This window comes from Anomalospiza imberbis, chromosome 6, assembly GCF_031753505.1.
Source record: "Anomalospiza imberbis isolate Cuckoo-Finch-1a 21T00152 chromosome 6, ASM3175350v1, whole genome shotgun sequence".
Classification (NCBI taxonomy): Eukaryota; Metazoa; Chordata; class Aves; order Passeriformes; family Viduidae; genus Anomalospiza; species Anomalospiza imberbis.
This window is the reverse complement of record NC_089686.1, coordinates 55,408,123-55,426,398: the sequence shown is the minus strand read 5'-3', so window position 1 is coordinate 55,426,398 and position 18,276 is coordinate 55,408,123. Positions and strand designations below refer to the sequence as shown.

Genomic DNA, 18,276 nt, shown 5'->3' with positions numbered 1-18,276 from the left:
AGACTCTGGAGGGGCAGAGGTGATTCCTAAATGATTCCTTAAATTTCAGGGCTGCTAACTGCTCAACAGGTTTCCAGAGAAGCTGTTGCTGTCTCATCCCTGAAAGTGTCCAAGACAGGCTGGGCAGGGCTTGGAGTAACCTGGAATAGTGGAAGGTGCCCTGCCCATGGCAGGGGTGGAACTGGATGGACTTCAAGGTTCCTTCTGACCCAAAGGTTCCTTCCCACCCAAACCATTCCAGGATTCTGTGATATCTCCATGGAAAACCACAAGGACCACCGTTCTTGCTGCAGAGCAAGGGAAGCACTTACATCTCTGGAGAGTCTTCCTTGCTGATGTACTCTTCCAGGATGCTGGTGTCAATGTTAGATGGTTCCAGAGCTCCATTAATGTCGTGACCTGGAGGGGAGAGAAGGTGGAGGCATGAGCCAGGAGAAGGACAGGAAAGGGCCTTGGAAACACCACAGACCCTTACACAGTCAAGGAACTGATCTGAGCTATACGGAATAACGGAATGGGTTGGAAGGGACCTTAAAGATCATCTCATTCCAAGCCCCCACAATGGGCAGGGAAGACTCACTAGATCAGCAGATCCCTGGGGATTGGCAGCTGTCCATACCCACTGCATCCCAGTGTAAAGCCTCATCCCAGGAGATAAGGCACGTGGGATAAGCCAGGGCGGGGACATAGACACATGGTGGGAACCAGATCCTTTGGGATCCCTTCCAACTCAGGACATTCTGTGATTCCCCTTGGACCTTTTGCAGAACACTGGAATTCTCCACCACAACCTGGATCAACTCCTGACCTTCCTCCCTCTCCTCTGCTCCATGGGCAGGCAGTGGATTTCCCTGTCCTTTCTCCAGAGGGCTCCTCCTCCCCTCGCTGCCCTGTTCCAGGGAAGCTGGGCAGGGTTTTGTTGACAGAAAATCCTTCCTTTATCTGTCTCTCCCAAGTGGGAGTCCGGAGGCCGCCAGGGCCGGAGCCAGCCCACGGTGCCAAAGGCACTGCCAAGAAAGTGGAAGAGAAGATCCATCTCCCCCTGCTCCGATAAGAAAGTCAGTGAAAGACCATCCTGAAAGACCCCACGTGAAAACCCAGGAGAAGCCCCTGACCGCCTGGATCCCCCAGGTTCCCGGGAAAGGTCACCCGCTGATCCGCAAAGGCCGGCCCGGGGGGCTCCACTCCACCCCGGCCAATTGCAGCTCTCCCTCTGCAAATCCCTTTCATACCAAGACAGGCAAATCGGCAGAAATAAATCCAGCTAGGAATTCTGCCAAGCGGGCAGGGCGTGTGTGGATACAGGGATCTCTGCCTTAGAAACCTTGGCTAGATGGGGGGAAAATCCCGGGTAACTGCTCATTTTTGGGACATCTCAGTGGCAGAGCCCAGGGACCTGGGGGACAGGGTGAGGATGTTCTTGCATGTGAACATGGGATCCGTCTGGAGCAGGTACACACGATGCTGCTCCCAGGTGAGCACTGAGGTGAGGATGGAGCAGGCAGAGCCTCCAGGATCTCTAGTTGTGCCAGCACCTCCAGTATGGAGTTGCAGATCCCAGGGGAGCACAGGGGTGGCTTCTGTCCCTCCACTGTGACAGCCACATCCTGTCCTGAAGTTCCTGGGATGTGGTAGCTCCACCCTCTTGTCCTTGGAGTTATGGGAGCTCATCGATGGCCATCCATGTGTCCCTCACTCACCCCTAAGGATCTCTGCCACAGCCTGCTCCCAGCACTTCACCACAAACACATCTCCCAAGGCACCTCTTCAAGCCCTCGCCATCATCCCATAACATCCCGGAAACCTCCTGCCAGGGATGAGCACTCCAGGAGGGTGGGAATCCTCCCCATGCTCTGTTGCCTCCCTCTTAGCCAAAAAACTCCTGGGCTGTAAATCACAGGATGCCTTTGGCAAACACCCACCCCAAAGGCCATCAGGAAACTTGTTTTCATCCCAAGTTTCGGCACTGGGATCCATGATCAAAGCAGCAAAAAGAGCACTTGGCCAATTTTTGTGACTCAGCCTGTCCAAGAAAAGTCCAACCGCAGCAGGTTTCCCTCACACCTCCAAACTCCAGGTGCTCCTCCATGGTGGAAGAGAAGCCCAGGAACACTCCAGGAAGGATGGGAAGCTCTCTATAGACAGAAGGATGCTGCGCTTCCCAATTTTCTGAGGGCGCTGAGGCCCTGGCACAGGGTGCCCAGAGAAACTGTGGCTGCCCCATCCCTGGAAGTGTTCCAGGCCAAGATGGATGGGGCTTGGAGCAACCTGGGCTAGTGGAAGGTGTCCCTGCCCATGGCAAGAGGGCAGTACTGGATGAGCTTTACGGTCCTTCCAACTCAAACCATTCCATAATTCCTTTGCTTCCTTGAAGTCACCTTGGGGAGGGCGAGATAAGCCCAGTGACGCGAGAGGTGTGTCAGGGCTGGAGGGGAGATGTGTCTGCCCACCAGAAATCAAGGACCTTCCTCTGCTCCAGGACAGTGGGATTTGCACAAATCCAGGGATATCAGGGCAGGGACAAGGAATGTCCCACCGCCCAGAGCTTCCATGCAGCCGGGCTCTTACCAAAGCCAGCTTAGGTGATTAATGAAAAGCTAATACTGCTCCATAGTCACGAGATCCCAACGGCACCAGCATTCCCTCCCCCTCCCAAGTGGGGATTAGTGGGAAGCCACTGAGGAGGGAAAGGGAAGCTCAACACCCACATGGCTCCACACGGGACAGGCTCCCACATCTCACCCCAGCAAAGAAAGATGGAGGAGCCCAGGGAAGCACTGAGCTCATCCATCCCAAACCTGCCAGGTCCCTACCTCCCATCCTCCTCCTGTCCCTAGCATTGCCACCCTGCTCTCCCACCATGTCACCGCTCCACTTTCCAACCCTTCTCCAGGAAAAGAGCCATGGCAATCCCAAAAAACCCCAACCTCTGCCTGAAGAAGTTAAAACCCTCAGCACCCTCCTTGTGAGCGGAGCTGGGCGGGCTGAGGCCCCCGGACGTGTGAGAATGTCAGGAATCCCAATGTTTGGACTGGTTTTCTCTGCCTTCCTCAAACCTCCAAACACGCTCCACATCCCAATGGAGGTGCTTCTCACGCCGCCGCCTCCTCCCTGCCCCTGCTCCGACCGGCTCGTCCCTCCTGGTGGCACCTTCCCAGCTCCTTGTCCCAGTTTTGGGTGCTCCCAGAAATGGGCATGATGCCATGGGGCTTAGAAAGAGTTAACAGAGCCTGGCCTCTGTGAACTGTCATATTTACAGGTCTGAGGGATTTAACCTGGAATTTTCCTGGAGTGATAGGCTGAGAAGTTTATGGAATTTCTATTTATAACAGTCCCCCCTCCCTCTTCAATTCCTACTCTGTTGCCTGTCTTCAAATCACCCATAATCCTGCCTGGGTCACCTGGGGGTGGGAGGAAGGGAGAGAGCTGGAGAACTTCATCCCGGGATGTGCTAACACGAACCAGATGTGGGAAGCTGGAGATGACGACGAGGTCAGCACTCTGCAGGGGCTGGGGAACATCAGCCAGGGGTGGGGGCACACTGGGGAGGAGGAGGAGGAGAAGGGGCAGGAGAAGAGGCTGTGCCAAGCCCAGAACTTCCCAGTGCCACTGGAGACAGGTACCAGAGAATTTTCAGGGAAAACTGAGGCTTGGAACAGCCTGGGAGGTGATAAAATATCCAAACTGGTGCACGGTAGAATAGGATCAGGAAACCCCAGGAGCTTCTGGTTCCATGTGGTCCCCCCTCCTCCTAATGGTCCTCCAGCACGTGCTGGAGCAGCAGTGGGATACACGGATGAGCAGGACACACGGCACGAAGCTCCACCAGGAATTACCTGGGATGCCACAGCAGTGCCCATGCTTGGCTAGGTGGAGAGCCCCAGCACATCCCTGGGCTCATCCCTGTGTCCGTGCACCAGGGCTTGGTTGTGCAATCCTCAAGCCAGGCTGCAGCATCGGCACATTCCCGGGGCCCCGCGCCGCTCCTCACCCCCTTCTCCCTCCTGCCGTGTTTATCCTTCGGCCCGGGTGGATTGGCTGCTGGCCTGGCTGCGAGCACCAGGAATCCGGGCCATGGCAAACAAACCAAACACCGCCTAAGCCCGGGGAGCTGCAGGGCCAGTGCTTGGCTTTGGAGCTTCTTCCCATCCTGGACAGCTCTGCCACACAGGGAGAAGCTGCTCCAGCTGGGAATAGCATCCCTCCTATGCCTGCCACATCAGCAAATCCAGAGACTTGGGCTGCACACCTGGACTAAGCTGCTTCCATAAGGAACAGCAGGATGATGTCCCTATTGCCCCCTGTGCCCAACTCTGGGCTGCTTCCATCTCCTCTGGTGACCCTGGAGGAGCCCCTGGCTCCCCCTGGATCCTGGCCAGCATTCCTGCTTAATTAATGCTCTTTATTACCTGACTGGGATGATAACCAGCCCACAAACAGGGCTCCTGTAACTGGAGCAGGACACGGAGCCAGCGCTCCCACAGCTCCCCAGAGACCACCCCAGAGCAAAGTCCCAGCTGCCCAAGGCATTTCCAGGGGATCCCAAGCCTTTTCTCTGATCCACAGCCCCTCCTCATCCCATTACTGTCATCCTTTGCTCTGCCCAGGAATATCATCCTTGAGCAGTTTCCTTTGGATTAGGACACCTTTGGTCCCCACATTCCAACCCAGCCCATGTCCCTTCCCATCACAAAAGGTGGGACTGTCACAGGCAATGCTGAGGTTCATCCGCCCCCTGTGTCCCATCCAGGATTGTTCCCAGTACCTGACTCCCTCCTTCCTGGGAGTTCTTGGTGAGCTCCCAGCCAACATCCCAAATTCAACCCCTCTGCATTCCTAGAGAAACTATCCCATGCCAGACAGGGCTGGAAGCAGGGAAAGCAGTGATCAGGGACAGGGATACAGGACAGCAGGATTTGCCCAAACCCCCATGCTGAGGGAGAAAAGAGCACCTACAGAGTGTCCAGGAAGACTCAGGAGCAACAACCTGGGTAAGAGTGAGCCAGCTCCAGAGGCAAAACACTTGGAATAATGAACTGGCCTGGTGGGAAGTACAACCAAACCCATGGCAGGGGGTTGGAACTGGATGATCTTCAAGGTGCTTTCCAACCCAAACCATTCCAGGATTCCCTGAATACTCAGTGTCCAGAGGCAGCAGCATCTCCCTGTTCCTTGGAAAGCTCTCTCTGCTCCTACATAATCCCACAACTCCTTATCTTACATCCACAGATTAATACACTTGGCAAAAGCACCTTTGGATGAGGTGGACAAGACCCTGGGAAACATCCCAAACTCAGGGATAAGGAGATAAAACCCTTCATTACCCATTCCCAAGAGGACAAAGTGTTGGTGGGAGTCATCCCAAGTCACAGGAAGTGTGAGGAGCCAGAGGAAATTATCCTGCTGTGCCATGGCAGGCCATGGGCATGTTCCTTGGGAAACTGCAGGAAAAGGAGGCAGAAAGGATGATCCTCCCTCCCAAACATCCCTGAGCCCTCCCTCTGAGCACCTTCTCTCCTCCAACCCTCCTGGAATTTCCCCTCATCTCCCATCTCCCCTCACCAAAGCTGTTCTCCCTCCTGCGTCCCTTTCTCCTGGCAGCTCCCCACCCTTGTCCTGGCCTTTCCCCCGCCCTTGCCAGCTGTGAACCTTGGCATGGATGGAGCCATTGTCCTGGGAGAACGGGGGCCGAGGAGGAGGAGGGGAAGGTGTGAGAAGGGACACAGAGACGCGTTTGTCCCTGTCCCCGCGGCCGTCAATGCCGCACTTGTCCATTCATGCTCTCCGAGGGCAGGAACAGCGGCTCCATTTGGGAGGCTCCAAGGTGCCTGCCCAGGGGGGCACATTGCCCTGTTTGTTTGGAGACAACGCCTTTATCTCCCTTCCCGGGATGAGGGTGTTGGAGCAGGGACAACAGGACCGGAGGAGGTCACTTCATCTGGCGGCTCCCGCTGTATGAGGCTGGGGCCTCATCCTTGGGGACAACAGGGATGGGGAAAAGCTCCTGAGGATCCCTTCGGCTGAGGCACCTCACCTGACCTTGTTTTATCCAGACTGCAGCTTTGAGGGGACAGGAGGGACATTTTCCATAGGATAACATGATGTGGATGAGCTCCTGGACACTGCTGTGGTGGTGAAGGTCCATATCCATATCCCACACCATTCCCTCAGAATTAATTATTGCCAGAATGGATAAAAACTTAATAATATAATTAGCAGCTACATACCAGTACCAAGAAGAGACTCCATCCAGCTGCCCAGAGCCTTCCCATGCTTGGCAATGACCAGGAGAGGGAACACTCAGGGAACCACAAGGAGTTGACCAAGTAGATGGCAGATCCTGAGCTGTGATCCCGCTACTCTTCTAGTTCCAAATAAGGAACCCAGGGATGCAGTCCCTGGACACTGACCTCACTGAACGGCAACACTGTGGCTCTGGAAAGGCTCTTAGGGAATCTGGAGAGCCAGGATGAGCCATGATCAGCCCAACTCTAAGACATCCACACCACACACAGAGGGAACTTGGGATAGCTCAGGATTTGGAGAGGTGCTGCCTCTCCTGGAAACCCCTCCAGCACAAAACAATCCTTAGGAGGGAGTATAAGAATGGAACAGCACCAGGGTACAGGAGCAGAGGCAGCCAAGCATCGCCGGGAACACCGTGTCCAGATCGAACATATCGTTCCCTCCCTTCCAACTGGGAGGCACCAAGGTCTGGCCAGGCTGGACAATCTCCAGAGGAGACTGGGAGGAAAAAGCAGAGCCATTTATCTAGATGGGACTTTTTCCAGGGCTTGGGAAGGGCCATCCCAAGTTTTATGCAACTACCACGGGCCTTTCACAAGGAGGAGCATTGGGTCACCAGGGTTTTCTTGCTGCTCACATAGCCGGGACGTTTGCTCCGGAGTTGTCTCCCAAGAAAATCATCACAAGAGGTGTCAAAAGCTTCCTCAGCCAGGTGACACAAAGCTCTCAAGAAGAATCCCAGTTTTCCCAGGATCTAACATGACCAATAGAAGTGTGACAGGTCCACGGCTGTCATTTCTGTCTCCATAAGCCTATGGCAGGGGGTGGAATTGGATGGTCTTTAAGGTCCCTTCCAAACCAAACCAAACCATTCCAGAATTCTATGCAATTGAACTCACTTTTGAAACCCCAAAATTCCCCAGGGATTACTGCCATGCTGGCTATTCCCACATCCACTTTTCACAGGGAACTGAGGTTTCTTTTTTTAAAAAAAAAAAACCCTTGTTTGCCTTTTCTGACCCAACTCTGAGCCATCTTGGAACATATTTCCTGCTCCAGGGATTTAGCAAACACTTCCCAGACAATACAGCCGAGATACCAAACGTGCTGCTTGGATCCCGTCCATCCTGCGTGCTCCCTGGGTGTTCCCAGGATCACTTCAAAGTGCTGGGCTGGCTGGAGGAGCCCAAATCCAGAGGGAAGGAACCTGGCATGATGCTTGAGGATGTGCCATGGGGAGGAGAGGATCAGGAGGTCGCTTGGGAAGGTGGGAATGAGTCATGTCCAAAATAAATACCAGGCACAAGGATTTTCCTAGCAGAGACCCCCAGGAAGGGAACGGGATCAAAAACATTCCAGGGGGACCTTCTTGGTCTCCACAACTCCCTGAGAGGAGCCAAGTGGGGGTCAGGTGCTGCTCCCAAGGAACATGGGACAGGACAAAAGGAAATGGCCTCAAATTGCACCAGGGGAGGTTTAGGTTGGATATTAGGGAAAATTCCTTCATGGAAAGGGTTGTAAAGCATTGGAACAGGCTCCAGTGGTGGAGTCCCCATCCCTGGAGGGATTTAAAATCTGTGTGGATGTGGCATTTGGGGACGTGGTATAGTGGTGGTCTTGGTAGTGCAACACCAGGGGAATGATTGGACTGGATGATCCCAGGAGGCTTTTCCAACCTAAATCACTCCATGATTCCATGATCTTGGCTCACATGGGGTGAAAGAAACTCCCAAGATTCCAGGCCTCTTGTTTCTGCTCAATCGCCACCACAAGGGATTATACGGATACAAGGAAGGAAGAGATGGCAAAGCCCTTTTCTCCTGGCAAAACCGGGATGGTGACCTCAACCTGATGGATAAACTCTCTGTGGCAGTGGGGAAAAACCTTCAGAGTTAATCCCTGCTGCAACACAACTGGCAATGAGGGAAAAACACCTTAACAACATGAGAACGGGGAATGGTTCGACTCTGTGATCCTGCAGGGATTTCTAACTTAAGCCTGACTTTTTACAGGTCGGATATCCTGTAAAAATCTCTCTCAGTGATCATTCCTGACCTGTTGCATCCACAGATGCTCACTGGATGTCCACACTATGTGTGCTTAAAAACCAGGAAGTAGGAAAGGTCCCTACCTTGACATTTCACAGCCCATCCTGTTGGACTGGGTTGAGTTTGTCCAGTTCTTCTTCCCGAGAACACCAGCACAACTTCCAGCACCCAAAGTCCTCACCCCGGGCTGTGAAAGCTGTTCCCAGCCTGCAGGTCCTCACAGGGCTGTTCCCTATATCCCTCTGGCTCCTCAACAGTGTGAGTGAATTTTGGAATATCATTTATCACCCAGCATATGTTGGGTTGGAAGGGACCTTAAGGATCATCCAGTGCCACCTTTTCCATGGACAGTGACACCTCCCACAAGTCCAGGTTACTCCAAGCCCTGTCCAATCCAGGCTTAGCCTTCCTTACACATCAGCCTCTCCATTCCAATACCCCTTCCCAAAAACTGAATTAAAACAAGACAGAACAGAGGGAACATGGACAGGTAGGATTTCCCCCTGCTCAGAACTCCTCAGATTTTAGAATAGATGGGATCTCATCTGGGAAAACCCCCCATGTCTGTTCAGGAGAGGAGCATTGACCACATTATCAGCAAGCAGTCTACTGTAAAAAGGTTTGATGGCCCTTATAAAGCTCCGTTTTCCAAGTTTTTCTTTACTTAAGCAGGTGTTTCATTCCCAATAAAGTCAAAGCATCCTTTTTAATGCTTCCACGAATCAATGTCCATAAACCTTGGCTAGTCATAACACAGGAGATAACCCAAGATCCAGCAGGCTGATAAGATGTTTGCTTTCTTGTTTATGTGGATTTCGAGCAATTGGCACTCAAGATTAAAAGCCATAAATTATGTGGATGCCCCAACCCCTGGAAGTGTTCAAGGCCAGGCTGGACGGGGCTTGGAGCAACCTGGGATAGTGGAAGGTGTCCCTGACCATGGAACAAGATGAGATTTAAGGTCCCTTCCAACCCAAACCATTCCAGGATTCTATAAATCAATGAATGAAACTTCCAGTTCTTTGGATATCCCACATGAGTCTTCCAAAAATCCTGTCCCACACCCACCCCATGCCCTCTGCATTGTCTCCTCCACACCAAACTACTTGGGTAGGAAAACCAGAACAATTTGCCACTCCATAGCAAAGTTGGGGTGATACCAAAGACTCTATGGAAAAAAACCAGGGAAAATCAAATCAACCCAGGCAAAAATTCCTTTAATGCCTGGTTTTTACACCCAGGCTGGATCCAAGCACTCTGAGGCTGTTTAAAACTCTAGCCTTGGCTTTTCCAACCAGTTCTCCTCCCAACTACCCCAAAACACAGGGAAATACACAAGTGTTTGCACTTGCGAACATTTGTGGACAGGGAATTCCACAAGAACGCTGTCCCCTCCATTTGCAGCTGGGCCTGGCCACTCTTCCCACCTTTCCCTCTCCCTGCTTGGAGTAACTGCCCAAAAGCAGCCAAAGTTCAGTGAGATAAGTGGCGGACCCTGAGTGTCACGTTACATTTTCCCTCGGGAAGAAGGCCTTTCCTTCAAATGTGCCTTGAACATGCTCCAGGTGCCGCTGGGAGCCGGCCCAGAGTGTAGGTTCCTGGGCTGGCCACATCATCCAGCACCACTGGATCAGGGAGAAGATGCTATGGATCGGGGTGGAACTGGATGATCTTTAATGTCCCTTCCAACCCAAAGCATTCCATGATTACATGTCCTGCTGTGCAGGAAGAATGGGGAGGAGGAAGGTCTGTTGGATAAGCAAGAGCATGCCAAGCATGCCAGTCAGTTGGAATAAAAGGATATATCCATGAAAATAAAAGTGAGAGCCACCAGATAGCTAAGCGTGATATCCAATCATAGAATCCTGGAGTAGTTTGGGTTGGATGGGACCTTAAAGCTCATCCAAGTTCCATTCCCTGCCATGGGCAGGAATACCTTCCACTAGCCCAAGTTACTCCAAGCCCTGTCTAACCTGGCCTTGGACACTTCCAGGGATCAATCCACCCTCCACTTCTCAGAGTTCCCATTTACCCTCCACAGCAGCAGGACACCTCCCTGGCTCTCTGCCACAGTCTTGTCCCTATCTGTCCATCCCTAGTCCTGGTATTCCTCTGAAATGCCCCATGTTGAGGGTTGTCCCTCCTGAATGATGCTGGAGCATGGGATGGGCACCCAGAAAGCACTGGCTTGGCCCCAAAAGCCACGAGACTGTTCCTGTTTGTGTCTCCAGCCACAGCTGCTCCCTTGTCCTCTGGCACGGCACACGCTGGTTAATCATTCCTCAGGCACATTCAGTGTCCCGGGATTCTTATCGGAGAGTGCAAAGTCCAATCAGCAACACCACTGGAAAGAGGCAGGAGGGTTCCCTGGCAAGGGTGGCAAAGCTGTGCCGGAGCAACGCCATCCTCAGGCTGGGATACACAAGAGGGATCCAAGGCATGGGCTGGGAAGTGCCCATGGGTTCACTTGCACCTTCCTAGCACAGCTCCCAGCTCCGGATCATGGAGTCCTGAAATGGCTTGAGTTGGAAGCAAATGTAAGGATCATCCACTCTCTGCCATGGGCAGGGACACCTTCCAGTACCTCAGGCTGCTCCAAGCCCCATCCACCCAGGTGTTGGACACTTCCAGGGATGGGGCACCCACAGCTTCTCTGGGCAACCTGTTCCACCACCCTCACCACAAGATCACTCCAGCCATTCCCACCAGGAGAAATCCATAAGGCCCCTATCCAGAAGAAGGAAAGCAGAGCAGGATCCTATCTCTCTTCCTTGAAATAACCATGCCCAGGAGCCATTTAATTCCTTCTTTCTGGCAGCTGGGATGACTCTGTCCTGATAAGGGTGAAGCAGAGGGAAACCTGTCCATCCAGCATCCCACGGCTCCTCCTTGACCAGGATTCCTTTCCCATCTCCGTGCATGCAGCAGCCCTTCCACACCCCATCCCACACACGGGCTCAGCCAGATCTCTGTGTCACCATTTCCATCCTGGTCACACCTCCAGCATGACTCCCTCTGATCCGCCCCAACTGCCACCTCTTCCTGAAATTTCTCCCTGTCTGCGTCCAGGCATTGTTCCCAGGGCACCAGCCTATGGAAGGGGCATTACCCAGGACACGGGCAAAGTTCCTCCTCGTGGAGCCTCGTGCTGACATCACCTTTCCAAATCCCAGCCTGCCCTTTATCAGGCTTTACGGATCCACCCTCTCATGAACAGCTCTCTGGCCTTACTCCGCCTGGATGTCTCTTGCTCTTTTCCCAGGATTAAGGAGTTTTGGGGTCCAGATAAAGGAGTTTTGGGGAAATGGGAGGGAGAAGCACCAGTGAAACCATCACAAGACCATGCCAGCAGTGGCAGAGTTTGGCACCAGCCTTTCCCTGAGGAGTGGACGAGGATGAGTCTTTTGGCTGAAGAGACTCCAGGAATCTCCTATTGGGATGGACGTGGCAGCTTTCCCCCAGTGTCCAGGAATGACATCTGGGTGTGGTGATGAGCTCAAGGGAATGTTTTTGTCTCTTCCCTGCTCTGCTCAGGCCGTGGGATTGAGCTGGACTCAGCAGCATCCTCACGTCACCTGCTCCTGTTGAGGGCTGACCAAGCAGGACGGGCAGGGAAACTTCAAACAGAGGGAAGAGAGAGGAGAACCAGGGAACAATCCCATTGGGAAAATAGATGGAAAGGCAGAGGGGGAAGCAAGGCAAGCCATGGAAGGGCTGGGGGGGTCTGTGCCGTTACCTGCTCGGATCCAGCGCATCCTGAGCATGGTGAGAGCCGATGTCAAGCTCCCGCCGTATCCCTGCTCTCTCCCTGTGTCATTATTCCCTGAGCTCAGCTCCTCCAGCTCCCAGGGCTGCTGCTGCCTGCTGGTTTTTCTATTCCCTCCGGGAAGAGTGGGAGGGCTGGGGAGGCGGCCGGGCGGCCGCTGCTCCGCACTGGGATTTGGGACCGCGAGGGGATTACCCACAGGGATGGTCATGTGTTTGTGCTGTACCAGCTTCCCCGGGCCCATTCCGGCACGGGCTGACTCCCGGCTCCCAAAGAACTCCGGGCAAAGCCTCTTACCTTCCCGCGGCACCAGCCAGGCCCCGCAGTGACTGTCACCTGCGCCGTCACCTCATCCCCAAGCCGCTCCTCCCGCAGCCAGGAGCCCCCCGGCAGGGATCACGCTGGGCTTTTCCAAGGTGTTCTCCCCCTGCCACAGCAGCTCCGTGTGGGAAAAGCTCTCTCCATCATCAAGCCTCGGAAAGGGATTTGGGGGCAGGCAGAGGGTGACGAGTGAGCAGGAAGCCCCCAAAGAGCCATTTTTTTAAGGCATTCCATGAAAAGTGATGTTCTGATCCGTGTAGTTGCACTTCTATGTCAAGCCCAGGAAACTAAAACACGGGACACCAGGACAGACCCCACCAGGTTCCACTGCCCTCCTGCCCTTTCTGCTCCCAGTTTTCAGCCTCAAGACATCCCAAAGCAACAGGAAGACTTTGGGAGTAGCCCCTGGATTCTCATGGATATGCTGGTTTACACCAGCAGGAGTCTGACCAGCAAATTCCTTCTCCACTCATTCCCACCACCACCACCAAATCCCCCTTATGGCCCAGCCTGGGAGACAAGGGGCAATCCCAGCTGTCCTGGGGTCACCTCACTGCCTCAGCTCCAGTATTCCATATTCCTTCATCCAAGGAAAACAGGAAAATGTTCCAGACCTCTTCCTGCAGAGTGACACTTCCTCCTCACAAGCACCAAGTGCTCCATAATCAAAATCATCAGGAGTGTTACCAACACCAGGAACATGGGAACAGGCTGTCCAGAGAACTTGTGGGTGACAGAGGGAGGGTTTAGATGGGATATTGGGAAGAAATCCTTCCCTGGGAGGGTGGTGAGGCCTTGGAATGGATTTCCCAGAGAAGTTGTAGCTGCCCCATCTCTGGAATGTAAGAGTAGGTTGGCTGGGGCTTGGAGCAACCCGAGATAGTGGAAGGTGTCCCTGCCCATGTGGGACTGGATGATCCCTAAGGTCCCTTCCCACCCAAACCATTCCAGGATTCCATAATCACACATATCCAAACATTCCCATAGGCAAAACCATCCACTCCTAGTCACTCCGAGCTCAGAGATTCCTGTGCACACACAGCCCAGCAACCCCTGCACAGACTGCTCCACAGACAATATTCCCAGTGTTCCAGCCACTTATGCTCCACGAATACCTGTGGAGCTGTTGGATAACCTTCATGGAAACCTTCCCCTTCTGCTGAATCAACTCTTGTCTTTCCCAGCTCCACCTCGACCCCAAACCTGCTCAACTTCCAGCACTCGCTCTCTTTTCTCTGCTCCTTTCCCGAATTCCCGCTTCCCAGCCCCCGCTGGCCCCTCTCTGAACATCTTTCCCGCTGTACATTCTTCCCCAAGCCCTTATCTCATAAATTAGCCGGGAGAGGGATCCCAAATAGCTGAGCTGTGGCGTAAGCGTTTCCCTGAGGCAGGGGCGGGCGGGAGCAAGGGAAAGGTTGGGAGCAGGATGCCAGCCAAGGGTCAGACGCTGTCAACTCCCTCCTTTTCCTTTGAATCCAAACACAAACGCACCAGGAACACTCCCAAACCCATGGAAATCTCCTTTCCCTCCCCTGCCAGAACCCTCCGGCATCCCACGCTCACTGCTCCAGGGTTTTTGCCTGAGCTCTCCTCAGCAGTATCGAGCTGGACACCTCCAAATACATGGATCAGCTGTGCTAACACAAACCATGGAGTTTGGGAAGATTCCTGAGTGGGAAGGGATGATCCATGAAGATCATCCACGTCCAACTCCTGGTCGTGCACAGCACAACCCCAAAAATTCCACCATGTGCCCGAGGACAAGAATCTTCCCAACACAGGAGAAGCCCAGCTTGTGGACACTCAATATGGAAAGCCAGGATTGCATTCCCAGCACATTCATCCCAGGAAAGTGTGAAGTTATTTCCAATGCATCTTTTCCCTCAGAGACTTTTCCCTAGCCTATCCCAAATACCAAAGCGAAGCCTGGGATCCTTCCCATCACTTTTCTGCTTCTCCATCCTCACACGCCTCAGATCTCACCCTCAAAGAGCAGACAGCCATATTCCAGGGAAATAAGGATATCTGGGAAAACAAGGATATCCATGGAAGTAAATATATCCAGGAAAACAAGGATATCTAGAGAGACGAGGATATCCAGAAAAACAAAGGGTACCCAGGAAAACAAAGATATCCATGGAAATAAATATATCCAGGAAAACAAGGATACCCAGGAAAACAAGGATACCCAGGAAAACAAGGATACCCAGGAAAACAAAGGGTACCCAAGAAAACAAAGGGTACCCAGGAAAACAAAGGATACCCAGGAAAACAAAGGATACCCAGGAAAACAAAGGATACCCAGGAAAATATGGAAATCCTGCCTGAGCAAACACCAAGGAAAACTTAGGAAAATCCAGGTCCACCTCTCACAGCTGAGAAAACCACAGGCACCAACCAGACCTGAGATTTTGGGAATATTTGCTTCCCGAAACAAGCCTGGCTCTGCAGAGGGGACCAGCCAAATTCCAGGATTTGGAATGACCACAGGCACTGATTCTTCCCCAGCTCCATCAGCACAGCCCCCACTCCCAAACGTCTCCATGAGGAGCTCAGTTAATCCTTGTCTGACACTAGGAAATACCAAGGGCTCAGGGATTCCTCTTAAATTTTCTGGGATTGCTTACAGCAGGCTCAGATCCTGGGAAAATCAGAGTCAAGCAAAGGAATGAGAATTCCCAAATTATTCCGGGCTTCTCAGCCTGCAGGAAGAAAAATCTCTACGGGGTGGGATGATCCGTAAGAACAAGAAAATATTTCACTGCAAGCGACAAATAGGTTGGAAAATGATTTCTTTATGATGGGAATTTAGTGATAAATTTTAAAGGCGTTATGGGATAATTAATTAATTCCTGTAAATTATTAAATTCTAACAGATCTATTGTTTACCACATCCAAAAACCATTAATTCCTCAGGAGGGCCAGTTTCCAGAGTAAATCCAACTCCATGCTATGATTTAAGGCCCTGACCTTCACTCCCAAAAAACCAGAGGATCACTTTGGCCTCAGAATTCCTTGGAGCGCAACAATTAAACCTGGCACAAGAGGGAAAAACTGAGCAGCAATTCCTGGTGGCAAAACTTTCTTCTCTTCCCTCTCCCCCTCCAGCTCCGTGTCAGAACAGATGCTCTGGAATAACAGCAAGAAAGGGATCGAGCTGCCCAAACAAAGTTGTGCTCCATGGAATATTTGGCTCAGAGAGGTTTTAAGAAGGATTTTATAGCTGAGGGTAAGAAATATCCTTCAGGCACAGTTTCCTTGATCCTGGATTTTTACAGGGACGGGATGGTTTTGATTCAAGAGAAAAAGAAAGAAGGAGAAAGAGATAAAAGAAGGGAGAAAGGAGGAGGAAAAAGGGAGAAAGGAGGAGGGAAAAGGGAAAAAGGAGGAGGGAAAAAGGGAGAAAGGAGGAAGAAAAAGGGAGAAAGGAGGAAGAAAAAGGGAGAAAGGAGGAAGAAAAAGGGAGAAAGGAGGAGGAAAATGGGGGAGAAAAGGAGGAAGAAAATGGGGGAGAAAAGGAGGAAGAAAATGGGGGAGAAAAGGAAGAAAAAAGGAAGGGGGAAAATAGAGAGGAAGAATCCCAGGATGGCTGAGGTTGTCAGGGATCTCTTGGAGTCATCCTGCTTGAGCAGGATCACCCCCAGCACCCGGAAAGAACAGGAAAATAGTAAAAGAAAGAAATCTCCATGTTATAATAAAGATGCTGTGGGGAGAGGGAGACATTCCATGTCTCCAACTGAAGAGACAGAGAGCTGATCCATAAATAACATTGGGATGCTGAGCCAGAGCTCTGCAGGACTTCCGTGAGGTGCTCAGCACCCCCAGGATGGGAAGTGGCAGAGGAGGATGTAGGAGCTTGGCCCAGTGAAATCCTAAAACCAAAGGAAACCCCAGAAGGCTGCAGGGAACATGGGCTGGGAGTGGCCAATAAGAGCCCTCGTGGTGAGGCTTCCCATCCTTGCTAATCCTGGGGCTCCTGGGAATCTGGGATCATGGCTGGAACTAACAGGGGGTGCTTTTTCCTCTGAAGAAGAGATGCCTTACTGAGTGGTCACATGGATGCCAGGAGAGAGGGAAGCAAGGAGGAAGCAGTTTGAGCTTCCACTCACTCCCAAGAACATCTTCTGTTCCCACTTTCCAGGACAAATCCTTCTACCAGCCAAAGAATCCACAGGGACACCACAACTACCCCAACTGCCTCTGGGGGCTCTGGCTGCTCAATCCCACTGCTCCAAAGGGGATCCCAGCTCCAGAGCTGACCCATGGATTGGGATCCACCCCAGGACCTGTTGGGGCAACGGAGCCTCGCCAGGATGGGCATGTTATTCCCTCAAGCAGCACATCCATGTGCCAGGGGCTCATCCCAAAGGACATAGCCCATGGCAACTAAACCTTGGCCTGGCAAGCGACCCACTGGAAAACAAGGGAGGGAAACAAAGCAATGAAGGGGAAAGAGAAGGAACCAGCCACTCCACAAGGAAGAGCGGAGCGTGCCAAGGCCAGAGCATGGAAGGGAACACGGAGCCGAGGCAGAACAACAATGGGATCAGGCTCCCAACACATGCCAGTTGAGCCATGAGCAACCACATTTCATCCAACAGAGGCCAAGTTCTCTTCCCAAACACTTTTCCAACCCTGGTGGGAAGGAGAGTGATCCACAGCCACGCGGTGTCCACAAGGATCCAGGCTCCGGAAAAGATCTGGGATCCATAGGCCAGAGCCACTGCCGTGAGCCTGCTCCTGCTCCAAGGATGGTGAGGGACATTCCAAGGTCCTTGTTGGGGTTGCGGTGGGAATCTAAGGCACGGCACAGCACAATTCCCAGGATATCCAGCTTGGCACCCACAGCGTGCACTGGAGGATGCACAACTGTCCCTGGATTGTGCCCTGGGACAGGGATCTGTGCCATTCCAGAGCTGGCTAGGATGGTATGGAGCCAGGCTGGGAGAGCTGGGATTGTTTAGCCTGGAAAAGGGAAAGCTCCAGGGAGACCTTGGAGCCCCTTTCAGTGCCTAAAGGGACTCCAGGAGAGCTGGAGAGGGACTTTGACAGAGGGCCTGGAGTGACAGGACAAGGGGGAATGGCTTCCCACTGCCAGAGAACAGGGTTAGACTTGATGTTGGGAAGGAATTCCTCCCTGTAACACTGCTGAGGGCCCGGAATGGGTTTCCCAGAGAAGCTGTGGCTGCCTCATCCTTGGAAGTGTCCAAGGCCAGGCTGGCCGGGGCTTGGAGCAACCTGGGATAGCGGAAGGTGTCCCTGTCCCTGGCAGTGGGGGGGCAGTGGAAGAGCCTTACGCTCCCTTCCCACCCAGCCCACTGCAGGGCACGCCGGGGCCGATCCCGGCCGGTCCCTGGCAGTCCGGGCCGGCGCTGCCCCCGTTACCTTCAAAGAAGCGCTGCAGAGCCTCCGTCTCGTCCACCACCTCCATGGCTGGGCCATGCACGGGCCGGCCCCGGCTCAGTCCGTCCGGCTGCAGGGGGGCATCGCCCCGGCCCGGGGGGCCCCGCCGCGACCCCCGAGCCCCGTCCGAGCCCCGTGCGAGCGCCGAGCCCCGCTCTCAGCGCCGGGCTCCCGGTGCCGGTGCCCAGCGCGGCCGCCCGATGCCCATCGGCGTCCGCCGAGCGCTGCCCCGGACTCGGGCTGCTGCGGCCGCTCCTCCCTCCTTCCCTGCCGCCCTCCCTCCTTCCCTGCCCTTCCCCGCCCGCTGCTCCTCCTCCGCCCGGCACCGCGCTCGGGGCACCCCCGCCGAGCGGGGTTGGCAACGCCGCCGAGGCGCGAGGTTGCCGAAAGTCACCTGAAAACAGCCGCGAGGCACCGGGAGGAGCCTCCGAACTAAGGATCCGGTCACGAAGCGCCAAAAAGCAGCCACAAGCCACCAGAAAACAGCCCCAA

The 18,276-nt window shown here is 53.5% G+C and overlaps 1 protein-coding gene across 5 annotated transcripts in view; it reads right to left on the bottom strand.

Annotated features, from left to right (window-relative positions):
* The window catches only part of MYRF (myelin regulatory factor), a 232,964-nt gene extending 214,939 nt beyond the window's left edge, over positions 1-18,025 (bottom strand). For all 5 annotated transcript variants that reach the window (XM_068194396.1, XM_068194395.1, XM_068194398.1 and 2 more), the window contains exons 1-2: positions 17,767-18,025; positions 312-399 (exon numbers count right to left, since the gene is read on the bottom strand). In XM_068194396.1, coding sequence (XP_068050497.1) covers positions 312-399; positions 17,767-17,812 — 134 coding nt within the window. In that variant the 5' untranslated portion in view covers positions 17,813-18,025. The remainder of the gene's footprint in view (positions 1-311; positions 400-17,766) is intronic.
* Positions 18,026-18,276: the final 251 nt, after the last annotated feature.